Below are 12900 nucleotides of genomic sequence, written 5' to 3'. Positions count from 1 at the left end.
ATATTAAGTCTTTAGTTCTCAGTAAATCATGTAATAAATGATATCTAACTCTTCCACATAGTACTTACCCACTAATTTCAGTAATAACTCCCAGCCAGCCAGAGTTAATGCAGTAGAGATGAACCAGCCATTTGTGACTCTAGTTTGCATTCAAGACCAAACAACCACCAATAAGGCTTGAATTAAAAAGAGACTTCCCTACAATTATGGTTTTCATATAATTTATTACTAGTTAAATGAGAAAAAGCAAATTGAAACTTTGTTTTTTTGGGGGAGGAATCATGTCACAGAGAGCAGAACATATTGGATCTTGCACAGTGAGAACCAAGGTGTTGCAATATAGTGACCTGAATTTTTTAAAAAGCATCTTCTATCAGTTACCATCTTTTTAAAGAGGAACATCAATAAATCTGTATTTTTAAAGCATGTGTTGTGTCCTAGACCATAGTGTAAGAGTTAACTCGGAACAGGTCATGGTTACAATTTTAAAATAAAACTTCTCTCCAAAATCTTGTCATGAACTCAGGGGAAAAGTGATAGTGGAGTAAACCAGGCATCCATTCTAGTCCAGTATTGTGTCTCCTACAGTGGCAGGAGGAAAGTACAAACTAGCAATAATGGAATAACCTATCCAACAGAGAAGTTATGTTTGAAACCCCTACACACAGAGGGTGGCTTATGCCCTGTCATAAGTGCACTTTTGGCAAACGTTAAGGAATGGTCTTAGTGGGAATGTAATGAGCATTTCTTAAATAGTACAGACTAGATTCAATGCATTGGTACTAGGCTATGCTACTCATGTTGGTAGTTCTGGCCCTGATTCACATCCCAGGCAGTTCCAATAGCTTCAGTGGGGTCAAAGGTCTTGTCAGAATTCCAGGACCCATAGTCTCGTACGGGGTTGGCTATTTAAACTCAGCATTCCAAGTCTCCCTTGGAAATGTTTTAGCACATCTGGGTTTGTGGGCAGGAAACAAAGAAACTACTGATTCAAGGGAATAAACAGGTACAAAAAAACCCAAAAAATCCCCTCTTCCATTACACTTTCAGTCTCTTGAATCATTTCAGCTCACACTAGTACCACATTGCAGAATATACCTCTACACAGGCCATTTGTAACACCTGCCGGATCTATTTTACTGCAGTCCCAATAATAATCTCCAGCTAGAACACATTCTACATTCCTTGCTCTCCACTGATGACATTTTCCCTTGTCCCTATGCCCTGCATAAGTCCCCTTTTGAGAAGTGGTCTTGGGCTGTTGCTCTACAGGGGATGAATTTTGTCCCATGTGAGTTTGGGGAGATATATATAAAAAAAGACAAGAGCCAGCTTCTATGGAACATCCACAATACCAGTACTACACCAACAAAGAGTATAAGCCACATCTTCAAAAGCACCCACTTTCCATGCTGATCTCCTCTCTTTCAACAAAGAAACAACAATTCTGGAGATTTAGAAAGCCACACGTTCTGGTTGGTCAAAGTGCATGATAGACAAAGACAATGTTAAGGTGCAGGTTATTCTGAAGTGATTATTTTCACCACCTCTCTCCTGCCCACTCCCCAACCCCCAGTGATCTTCAGTTGAAATGCACTCTGATTTGTTACTGCAGGGCTACTCAGGAAGCTCCGGGTATGGAAGACCTCCCTTGCCCCAGTGGAATCATCAACACCATCAGATCGAAAACTTAGACAGAATAATGATCTTTGTGAAGTCCAACAGGGAAAAAACAGGCATAGCTGTGGATCTAGCCAGTTGACAGTTTTGCATTCCCTTTGTCGCAATGCCTTCCTTGGCAAGTCACTCCCACATACCCCTAGGTGATGCTGCTGGATTCCCAGGTTTCTGCTTCCACCTTATGACTTCCACCCTGTGGATTTCCTAACATTTTTCCACTGTTGCAGCTCCCCTTGAGTGAGAAACAGTGCCAGCATTAGCACATACCAGATACTAGTGGTTTGAAACTAGCGGATGTCTACACTTGGATTTCCAAAATTAATTACCCCTCAGAGATAATTTTCTGCGTAATAGTCTTCACAAGTTACAGTACAGTGCGGGCAAATTCTAGTATCTGCTGCACTGACAAATAGTTGCACAAGTTTGAGGCTGGGTTAACTAACTGAAAAGTATACAAGATCTTCTGTAAGATTAGGGGAGCCTGAAGAAAGATAACCCAGTTCCTTCTATGCCTAACCAAATGCAATTTAACTCTTGCTCTAATCAAAACTCCTCCCCGCCCCCCGCCTTAAAGGAACATCTTTAAAAACAGGCATGAATTAGATTAAAAAACATCTGTTTAAATATAAAATTCTGGATTTCCCATCAGCTAGCCTATGCCAAAGGATGTCAGCACTTTCTGCTTTACCAAGGTCCTGTGACCAAAGCTGACATTAATTATGGCTCTCTGTTTACAAGTCGCTGAATTATCTGCTAAATTTTCTGCAGCAAGAGAATTGTCATTGGTTTTACACATCAGCATGAAGAATCTTACATTTTTCCACTGTCCCAGACTCTCCCTTATCTGTGAAAGAGCAATTAACTTTTCCTCTTTGGAAACATTTCCCTTATTTTCACCTGAATACTGCAATGTGGGAGCAGGGAAGGAAGTCAGCAGCTCTAAAGGAGGATAAACTGATATCTTGAAAAGCTAAATTCCCATAGAAAATTAAATGCAGGCCATTTTGAATTTATGAGCTAGGACAGAGGTAGCGACAGGTAAGTTTCCCTTAGAGTGACTGGGCAATTAGGGTTTTTTTTTACCCACTTTAGCTAGTGGAGAGTTAGTACAGTACAGTAGAAAGGGACTAGGATGGATCATAGCAAGAGAGACAGATGTCAGTCAGCAGCCATCCAGGAGGTAATCGTTCCCACGGTATTCTGCAGACTCCAGCTCTATGCTGGACAAGAACCGCCGCATGGACTTCCTGCAGTTGTAATCCAGAGTGGTGGTGTACACAGTTTTGGTGTGCTTTGGGTAGACAATGGTGGTGCTGGTGAAACGCAGAGGCTTGTTCCGAGGCTCAAAGTGGACCTCGACTTTGTAACTGCGCCATGTGCAATCAGGGATGCAGACGACCGTTTGGCTGCACGAGGAAACGCCTAACCCCACCGGCATATAGACATCATCGATGAAGTGCTTGTCTGAGTCATACTTCACTGAGGAGGTGTACCTGAAACACAGAAGAGAGACCCTAGTGTGAATCTCACTTTGCTCCAGCAGCCAGTGCTCACTGGGAGATGTAGCTAGCCAAAGACACTACGGGAGGCAGGGTGATCTCCTAGCTAGGGCACTGGACTAGAACTCGATGGGTTCCATTCCCAGCTCTGCAATATGACCTCAGGCTAGCCACTTCCTCTCTCCGGGCCTCAGTTTCCTCATCTGTAAAATGGGGCTGACAATCCTGATCTCCTTTGTCAAGTGCTTTGAGATCCATGGATGAAAAGTGCCGGATAAACACTAGGATTCCTAGTCCAAAGGCTTTTTTATTTAAAATATACACATCTTCCCACTGATATCTCTTTCCATTTAGGGGAAGAGGAAAACCACCTTCTGTTTGTAGCACGCCTGGCGTTTTCATTGTTTGTCCAAGCACAATCTCTAGGCAGGATCTCCTTTTCTATTGGAATTTCCAGAAATGCCATCAGTTTAACCATCTTCTTAGCCTGGTGGGGCCTAGACAACCATTTTCAGACTCTGGCAGCACAGCCAGGCACCTAGATCCATATTTAGACTCCCTGTGGCCTGATTTTCATAATTGTCGACCCCTTGGAGCTTCCATGGAAGCAGATGCTGTTTTCTGTATTCTTATCCATCACGGGTCTTGTGGGAGTTCTTTATCCTTCCCCATCCTTGGGGTCATCAGCCAAGGCAAATGCAATTATACCCACTTGTCTCCATGAGAAAACCCACCATGGACTCGACTGGCAGAAAATAATACAATTAGTGTATTGAGCATTTCTGATATGGAAATTAATATCAGGAATGTCTGGGTTTGTCATATGAGATGGAACTTGAAGCCTGTGTGTACCGAAAAAGATTTTTCCCTCTGCTACACACCAGGCCTGATCCTGCATGGTACCAAGCATCCATTCCAACCTCAGGATTGGGTCCTTTGTCAACACTAGTGAAAATTTTTTAAATCCTCTATCTATCAGCATGCTGTTTGAGCGATACAATTGTTCTACTTATGCCTATAGAAAGGGAAACTTTGTTCCTTTTTACTGCAAAATTATGTCCAAAGGAACAATTCACATGCTATGAACTAAGGCAGTGTATTAAAAAAATTCCACATCTCAAAATATTAGTTTTTCCCTCCAGTTCACAGGATTACCTCTTGCTGATAAGTTAGAACCTTCTGCTATAAAACCATCAGCTTAAGAAAGTGGAATTCCTTTCTGCTAATAAAACAACCCTTTAGAAAGCTACTCCCTTTGAAGATCTTTGCTCCTGATTACCTTTCAAGTGATTAAACAGAACCCACGATTTAGCAGCTGTACAATGAACTAAGAAGCATAATAAAGAGACACGGGAAGCCTTCCCTTGAAAATTCTTCTAGGAGGTGGTTAAAGGAAACAGAACATTCCTTTGCAAAGGGCTGGTTGAAGGCAGAAGTGGAGGAATGTACTGGCAGGGTGGAACTGAGCTTGAATCTCGGGCACAAATTGATAAATCCTATTGCTCCTTTGCACAGTACCTCTGTTAAACCTTTACTGCTTCCTATGCCCCTGGGAAGGGGAAGTTTAAACACTAACTGATTGTAACACTGTATTTACCTTATTTCCTTTGGTGGCAGAGGGTCAAACTCAACTCCTTCGCCAAAGGATAAAGGGCATAACCTCGCAGGGCAGCTGGAGAGCAGAGGGTTGGGGGAGAACACAGCATTCTGCAAAAGTGCAAAGAGAGCGCCTTTAATATAGCAATTCGGTACAATCCCAAGAGGGGATGTTTATTTAGTCACCCCCTAAGTCAAGGACAAGGTTAACATTACCCAAAACAGACATATCTGTAAATGACTGACAGTTCCATGGACTTCCATGGAGACCCACAGATTTACACAATAGGTTTGCCTGGTACTTCTGGGGCATTCATACAGAGAAAGTCCTTCCCCACCATGAGGGGCTGGAGTCAGTACATCCTCCATGGATAGTATGATGTCACTGCTTCGGGGATTTATGTTTGGGTTTTTTTTATCATTAATATTTTGAAAAGTGTGTATGAAACCTCTCAGCACTGGATTCATCCGTCAATTCTGTACATAAATTGCAACGGAAACCTTCATGGGTTATTAAATTGCATGAACTTCCGAAGAGCCTTCCCAGCTTCCTATTTCCCAAGCTCAGCTGCATCCAGTATGTACGTGCACTGCAGGAAAGGGGGAACTCTTTCTAGCTTGGGGTTTCTCAGGAATGAAGAAGTCCCACGTCTGGTCCCTTATGGGACCATATGAACTGTGAGACGCTTTCCCTTCTGCCAAGGCCCCCCAGCTGGGAAGGAGGAGAACGGTCACATGCTGAGGCTAGCACAGCACCTCCAAGCAGGCAAATTCTGCTTTTCTTTAATACAGCTTTGGAAATGCTCCTTTAAGACCCCTGGACGTTACAAGAATCTTATTGTTTGATCTTTGGCATGTCTAAGCTGTTCTCCCTTTTCCCATCTTAACAAACACATCTTTGATCTAGGTAAGCCAGTGAGGTATCCGTTATCTAGAATAAAAGGCCTGATTTTCAGAGGTACTGAGCACCCCGAACTCCAAGTGAAATTAGTGAGATGCGGGTACTCAGCACCTTTGAAAAAAAATCAGCCCCCAGAATTCAGCCCCCAGAGTCCAGGCTGGTATTCTAAGGGCACTATCCTGCTGATGCCACTTTGCGGCTTTCACTCCGGCAAGACCCGAGCGTGTGACAGGCCTTTAAAAAGGCCTGGTGGAAAACAACTCCAGACAGTCTGAGTGCAAGAGTGACAGGCCGTATGGAATTCCTGTCACAGGCAGAAAGCTGGGAGGTGTTGTAAATGAATAACTCAGTTTCATGATTCTACAGTTCCGCCACCAGCCACTGTTATTGATGTCTGTACTTCCATCATGCCAAGAGTGTGCTGGGCACTTTGTGGGTACAGCCCCTGCACAGATAAATTAAACAGTAAAGCAGCAGCAGTTCTGGGTGAAGGGGAGGGGAAGTCAGGTCAGTTGTTTTCGACCTCTCTCTTGTCCAGGTGCATTCTTCCAGGTGAAAATCTGTACCAGTTCTAACTGTAACGCTGATGCGACTGGGTTTTTAAATGTACGCTCAGGGTTTGGATGGATGCCGTCTTGTGTGATTTGAGACGAAAATCTAAATAAAAACAATCTACAGCCAGCTAAACAACCCAGCCTTCCCTTTACAATTTATTCATGGCAGACACCTGCCCCCTGCCCTCTGGCTTCGGGAGACGTTACCAAAAGATGCGCAAACCGATCCGCGGAGAGGCGCTGACTGTCAGCAAAGGGATCACGCTTTCCAGCAGCTGCTGCGCCGCCAGCCAGAGGGGAGAGAACTGGCCGAGGGCATCTCTGCACACCACAAGCAGACGAGACACAAGAGGATTTGTGAGCTCGCCTGTGTTTCTGTCTACTCTGCCGAGCAGGAGAGCCAAAGAATTGCATCGCTCCGCAGGTAGGACCCGCATCTTTGCGGAGAGGGGACAGGCGGAGGGGGAAGGTGTGCGCACAGGGATCCCCAGAGCCAGCCACTTTTTGTGCTGCCCTCACCCACATTCGGTCACACCGGGAGGTGCAGCCACTGCGAAGGGTGAAGCAGGGACGAGCCCTGCTGGGGATGCACGATCATCCGGAAGGGAAACTTCACAGCCCGAAACTAGCACCCCCAGCACAACCCCGGGCATGCACCGATACGCCTCGGCGACCCCCAGCAAAGATGCCTGCCCGGGCAGCCCCGAGTCCCGCTGCCCTGTGCATGCAGCCATGCACCCCCAACTCAGTGCACGCCCAGCGCCCCGAGCGGCACTGCCCCGGACCGTGCAATACTCACCGGCGGCGCCTGGCCCGCGGCGTCCGGCTCGGGCAGCCCGGGGGGCGCAGCGCGCTCGGGGCCGGCGGCCAGCAGCCAGTGGCTGGGGCTGGGCGGCAGGCCGGAGTCGGGGCTGTCCAGCACCCGCTCGCCGCGCCGCTTCCTGTCCAGCGGCTCGGGCCCCTCGGGCAGCGCCAGCGTCCCCACCATGGCCCGGCCCGGCAGCACTGGCCGCGCTCCCGGCCCGCCGGCTCCTGGGCAGCAGGGCCCGCCCCCGGGCGCGGGGATTGGAGCGGGCGGGGCCCGGGAGTCCCACCCCTCCGCCCCGTCCCGCTGTAAGGAGAGGGCTGGGGCACCAGCCTGGGAAGGGGGCGGGGGACGCTGCCCCTCTGAAATCCCCAGGCGCCGCACGCAGCCTCCAGAACACGCCAGCACTGGGGCGGGGGGGTTCTCACCCAGCCCTGAGGTTCTGGTTGTTTCGGTCCTACAGCGAGCCTGCTTCGCCTCTGCTTTACGTGTCTCCGGGGCAGCACATGGAGACAAAAATGCCAGTTATTGAGGGGGCCCTATTATGGGCTAAACAGCGCTCTCCCTTCTCTAGCGCCTTGCAGGTAAGGTTCTCAGAGCAGGTCACAAACCTACTTTAAGCCTCACAACAGCAGGGACGTAGCATTACCACCTTTCACAGGTAGGGAAACGGAGGCACGGACCGGCAGAGTCACTTGCCCTAGGTTACCCAGCAGACCAGTGGTCGAGACTCATGCGTACTACTCTGTAGCACCCAGCTCTCCTCTGTCCCACTCCAGCTGAGCTAAGACACCACTCTGCTCTGTGACTCTCAGATTGTTATATGTTATTAAATTTGCAAGGAATTCTGCTTGACTGGACTTTAGGAATAAGGGGTGAAACCCTGGCCCCACCGAAGTCAATGGCAAAGCTCCCAGTGACTTCAACGGAGCCGGAATTTCACCCAGAGCATCTCCACCCACCAGTCACTGGGTCAGTACTTCTAGAGAGCTGAGCTGAGAGAGACAGCAAATCCGTACAGTAGTGGAAGTGGAGATCCTGTGCTGATGCAGCTGCCTGTCAGTACCACTCCATGAGTCTGTCCTGGCTTTTGTTATGAAGAGGAGTAAGATCTAGTGCTGTTCCTGTCTACACAAGCCAGGCAGCCATCAGGGTCACAGCCCTGCCCGCCCTTCCAGAGCTGGACACTAACCCTTCTGCCTGCCTGAATGAAGGTACTGTTAATCCAGGGCGTTATTTATCTGCCTGCGGTCTCCCTCAGAGGAGGAAACAAATGGATTTTCCTACACTGGCCTACTGGGGATCCAAAGGGCTAGTGGCCCCTACTTCACTGTAGTCACATTCCAGCAGCCAGCACTCCCTGCCTCCAACGGTTTCAAATTGGGCCAAATGCAACCTGCATAATTTATGGTGTAAACATCTTCACATCCCCTCATTTAACTCAAATTCACTCCTGTCCAGTCCCACGGTGCATGACTACAGCCTGCACACCCCAAGAGAGGGCTGAGTCACAGTTTTGAACCCAGGAGTGACACCCTTCTGCATTGTCCCTGTACAAAGTCACTCCCCTGATTTTATCAGCTTGGAAGTAGGTTTAGTTATTAACGCAAACAGCCGAGCACTCATTTAGCTATATATTTCAGATCTTGTGACTCCAGGGGAGCAGCTTATTTACTGAAACCATGTGCAAGTGTGAAATATAACTGCTGAGGGATTATTTATCTTTGGTGTCACTGCATTTTTTAAACTCATAAAGGCAGATCGTAAAACAGAGGCTTGGTACCTAGCTAGGGCATGTGTGTACTGTACTCCAGAGGTGGTCTGAAGACAGGCTGCTGCCCTAGACCCTCCTTCCAGCTTTAAACTGTTTATATTCACCCTGGAGAAAAATCTCAACGACCACAGAAGAACCATGAAAAACGCAGCCACATGGAACATGAAACCACCCTGCCAAGGTAGTTCAGAGCAGCAAACCCTGAGCTAGATTTACATTTCCCCTGCCCTAGCACACACGGGAGGAGTTCTAAGAAGCCATGGTCGAAGTCAGAGCTTTCTGAGCACCTGATTGTCACTGCTTGGGAGGGAGGGGGAAAATATGGCTGTGCTGTTACTCCATCTAGAATTGCCGGGGAAAAGGTCTGGCTACATAATTCAATCAGAGCCCAGGGGGTGGGTGGGTGGGTGTTTATTTATAAGGAGTCAAGTGGATATGATTTCCTTTAATTTCAGCAACCTCCGAGATCCTCTGGCAATGTCCCTGTGTTTATTCAGAGCAGCCAGCAGTGCGCATTCCCAGAGCCTAAAACCTGAGCTCCTTATTCAGGTTTCTGTCCTGCAAACTCTTCTGAACATGCTTAACTTTACTCCTGGGAGTAGTCCCACTGGAGTCACACACATGATGTTAGGCACTTGTGTTAAGGGTTTGTGGGACCAAGGCCCAGTAGGGCTTTGCCTGCACACAGAAGTTGCACCAGCGCAATGGTGTAGACGCTTCCTACACTGACAGAAGGTTTTTTCTCTCAGTTTAGTTAATTTACCTCTCTGGGAGAAGGTAGCTAGGTCGATGGAATCCTTCCATGTACAGCAGGGTGTTAGGTCGACCTAACTATGGAGCTCAGGGTGTGAAAATTTTACAAGCCGAGTGATGCAACTAGGTCGACCTAAAGTTTTAGGTGTAGGCCAGGCCTTAAAGATGCTATTTAAAAATGATTTAGTTAATCTGGTGCAAACCCCTTTGTGGGCACACTTATATTGTCTTAAATACATTTTGTCTAGCAGCTTAGCCTGCCCTTGTAAATTTACAAGGGCAAGCTACACCACTATAAACCAGGTTTAAACTGATATGAATGAGTCCACACCAAAGTTGCACTAATTCAGTTTAAAGGCACACTTTTTATTAAAGCGATGCAACTTTGTGTATAGGCCACAGTCCTTTCCAAGGCAAACTTCCACTTATGATTTTGCCCCATATAAATAGCACTTTTCTGGTTAATTGAATTTCTGAACGGCCACTGCTACTGAGGCAGAGTTGATGGGGGTGCAGAGGATCGGAGGGAAAGGTCTCCAGATTCCTGTAGTACTAGGAAGGCTAATGGAATGGCTTTTGGAAAATCCTAATTAAATAATCATGCAGCATCATCAGATTTGATGGGGAAGACTCCTCTAGGGGAAAGAAAAGCTTTGCTGGCAGCCAAAGCAAACATATTGCTGTACAGTAACACACAATCTAGCCTGATGGGCCCAGCACAAGTGAACCCAAACCCTTCAAAAGAATTCCTCTGCTACCCCCAAATTAAAACCAGAACAGAGCCTTCAGCCAGAGGCGTCTGTGGTTTGCAGCTATGTACTGCTGGGAACTCCGGATACTTATTCCTAAAGGAATTTACATTCCTTTGAAGAAATGCTATTAGGTTGTTTGTCTTCACTGAAAAATGTGGATTTAAAAAAAAGTACATTAAAAACCTGAATCAAATCAGCAGAGTCAGAGCAAAAGTGCTGGACAGGTGGTTTGTTGCTTTTGTTTTAAATACACCCAAGGCCGGACATTTTGGTCTCTCTAACACTGGGAAAGCAGATCACCTTTAACTTCCAAATCTCCCATCAAAAACCCTTTATGAAATGAGAGGCCCCGAAAGGCTCAAGGAGCCATGTCCAAGCTAACACGATTATTATTTCAGAGTTGCCACCAAGCTCCTCAGATCAGAGGCCACTCAGCCGATAATGCAGTTAGAGAAATGTAATAGGGGTGGAGTGGGGGGAAGCTAGATTTCCACTATCAAGAAGTCTGAATTTACAACATGCTAAAACTGCCGAGAGATGATGGATTTATTTCATTTAGAACTTTGGTCCATTCAGTAGAGGCCAACACTTCCATAAAGAGCTAAACTGGAGATGAGGCAGGAACACACTAGATTGCTCCTTTCTGTACAGCTGTAGTAAAAGCACCAGTGTCATGGTCCCAAGAGCCTTCACTCCTTGCAGAAAGCCAAAGAGTTCAGTGTCCTGTGTTTATTGCCTTCTCTTTACTGAAGTCCACTAAATCAAATGCTAAACCTGATTTGACAGCCTGGAGCAAGAGTCTCTCATGTTCATATTGCACCTTTTACCCTGAAGAATCCCAAAGCACTTCTACAAGCTGCATTCGGGGACCATTCACCTACCACTGCAATGTGGCAACTGTTAGACAGTGCACAGCAATGTTACGTTCTAACTTAGAACGGACGGTAAAGAACATCAAACCCAACTGATAATGCAAGTTAAAGAACCCTCTCTTATGAAAAGTGTCATGGGAACTTTAATAACTACAAGTCACCAGGTTCTAGGTTTTACCCCTCATCTGAAAGACACCAAAGTGCTATATGGGGGGTCTGGCTTCAGGACTGACTCAGAGCACATCTCCTGAATCACTATCCCCTCCTTCATCAAGTGCCTTGGTTGTCTTTGAACGTTTCCCATCCAAGGGCTGACCCAGCCCAGCACTGAGAGCTGATGGGACACAGCACCAAGTTACTGCTCAACTTCAACCAAAGAGGAAGAGGTTTGTGAGACCGTGGGTGCAGTGTGCAATTCCAGTGTGGGTCACAAATGCTCCTGTCGCTCCATGTAAGATGGGAGGGAAATTATTTTCAAAAGTGACTAGTGATTTTAGATGCCCATTGTGAGATCCCTTAAAGGAGCCCACACTCTCAGCCCCTCCTGAAAGCCTGGCCCCTTTAAGGCATCTCAAGGTGGGCACCCAAAATCACTAGTCTTTTGAAAATCTTTGCCAGTGTGTGTAAGTAACAGCTTGTTTGCCCATCTCATTTGTCTCCACTGATGCCTGCATGCATCCAGGATACAAGTAATTTATCAGGACCCTTGTTCCACAGGGGACTTTCCACACAGGCCCAGCTTTCTGAGCTTAATCAGTCATCACACAATAGCTACACTGATGTTGGTCCAGAGGAGAAATCAATGAGAGAGAAAACACAACAGGAGCAATCTGAGTTATTTGATAATGATGGAAAAATCATTTCCAAACAATGGGAAATTCCAGGCTTCTCACCCCAGCATGGTCTGTGAAAACATAAGGTGCTTGAATCACACTCAGTTAAACTTCAAGGCAGGTGATTTAACATGTGCTCTATAAATGTTTGTTTCACTGGGATGCAGACTAAATTCATGAACATCGACTGCATGTAATTCTGGTTATTAGAAGTCCTGATCAGTTTCCAGCAGTTCCCTCTGCTGCACAGCACAGAATCATTGCTGTGTCATGCTGGGGTGGAGCACCTTTCCAAACACGTTAAACCCAGTGTTGGAGGATGCACTCCTCTTCCACTCTCAGTTGCTGGTAGCAGCTGGGATTCTGGCAGGTGGCTCACTCTTCCCCTTAGCAATTGGATCTAGTTCCTCACGGCACCCAACAGGTTCACTTCTGTTTGCTGCCTAATATGGCCCCTTTTTAACCAACATGAAGAAAGCACTGTGGTCTAGTGACATCTCAGCACGGAGCCAGGAGCCACAAACTCCTCTGTGTTATACTGACTCACTGGGTGGTCTTGAACAGGTCACAAGATTTTGGTACCTACCTCTCCTTCCCCCTCTGTAAAATTGACACAACATTCACCTACCTCAAAGAGGTGCTTGGGAAGCTCAGTTAACATTTGTAAAGCGCTCTGTACGTGCTAAGCGTTACCAGCAGGCAGGAAACTGTGAGCTCTGTTGGCAATAAAGCTGAAAATAAGCAAAGGGTTTGGTGAGATTAACAGAAATGTTTGCTATATTTTCCATTTCACTATTTCCCGCCCTGAATGATAATTACTGCTCCTTTTATTAACTGTATCCTCCTGGGCACTCCAGAAGAAAAGATCCCCAAGAAAGTGG

General features: G+C 46.7%; 1 protein-coding gene across 1 annotated transcript; it reads right to left on the bottom strand.

The window, feature by feature from the left end:
* Positions 1-45: 45 nt before the first annotated feature.
* On the bottom strand, positions 46-7218 carry RFLNB (refilin B). The gene is made up of 3 exons (XM_074974796.1): positions 7030-7218; positions 4777-4886; positions 46-3173 (listed from the first exon to the last, which is right to left on the bottom strand). The coding sequence occupies exons 1-3, from the start codon at positions 7216-7218 to the stop codon at positions 2843-2845; spliced, it is 630 nt and encodes a 209-aa protein (XP_074830897.1). The 3' UTR covers positions 46-2842.
* Positions 7219-12900: the final 5682 nt, after the last annotated feature.

Source organism: Natator depressus, chromosome 17, assembly GCF_965152275.1.
Source record: "Natator depressus isolate rNatDep1 chromosome 17, rNatDep2.hap1, whole genome shotgun sequence".
NCBI lineage: Eukaryota > Metazoa > Chordata > Testudines > Cheloniidae > Natator > Natator depressus.
This window is presented reverse-complemented; position numbering and strand designations above follow the sequence as displayed.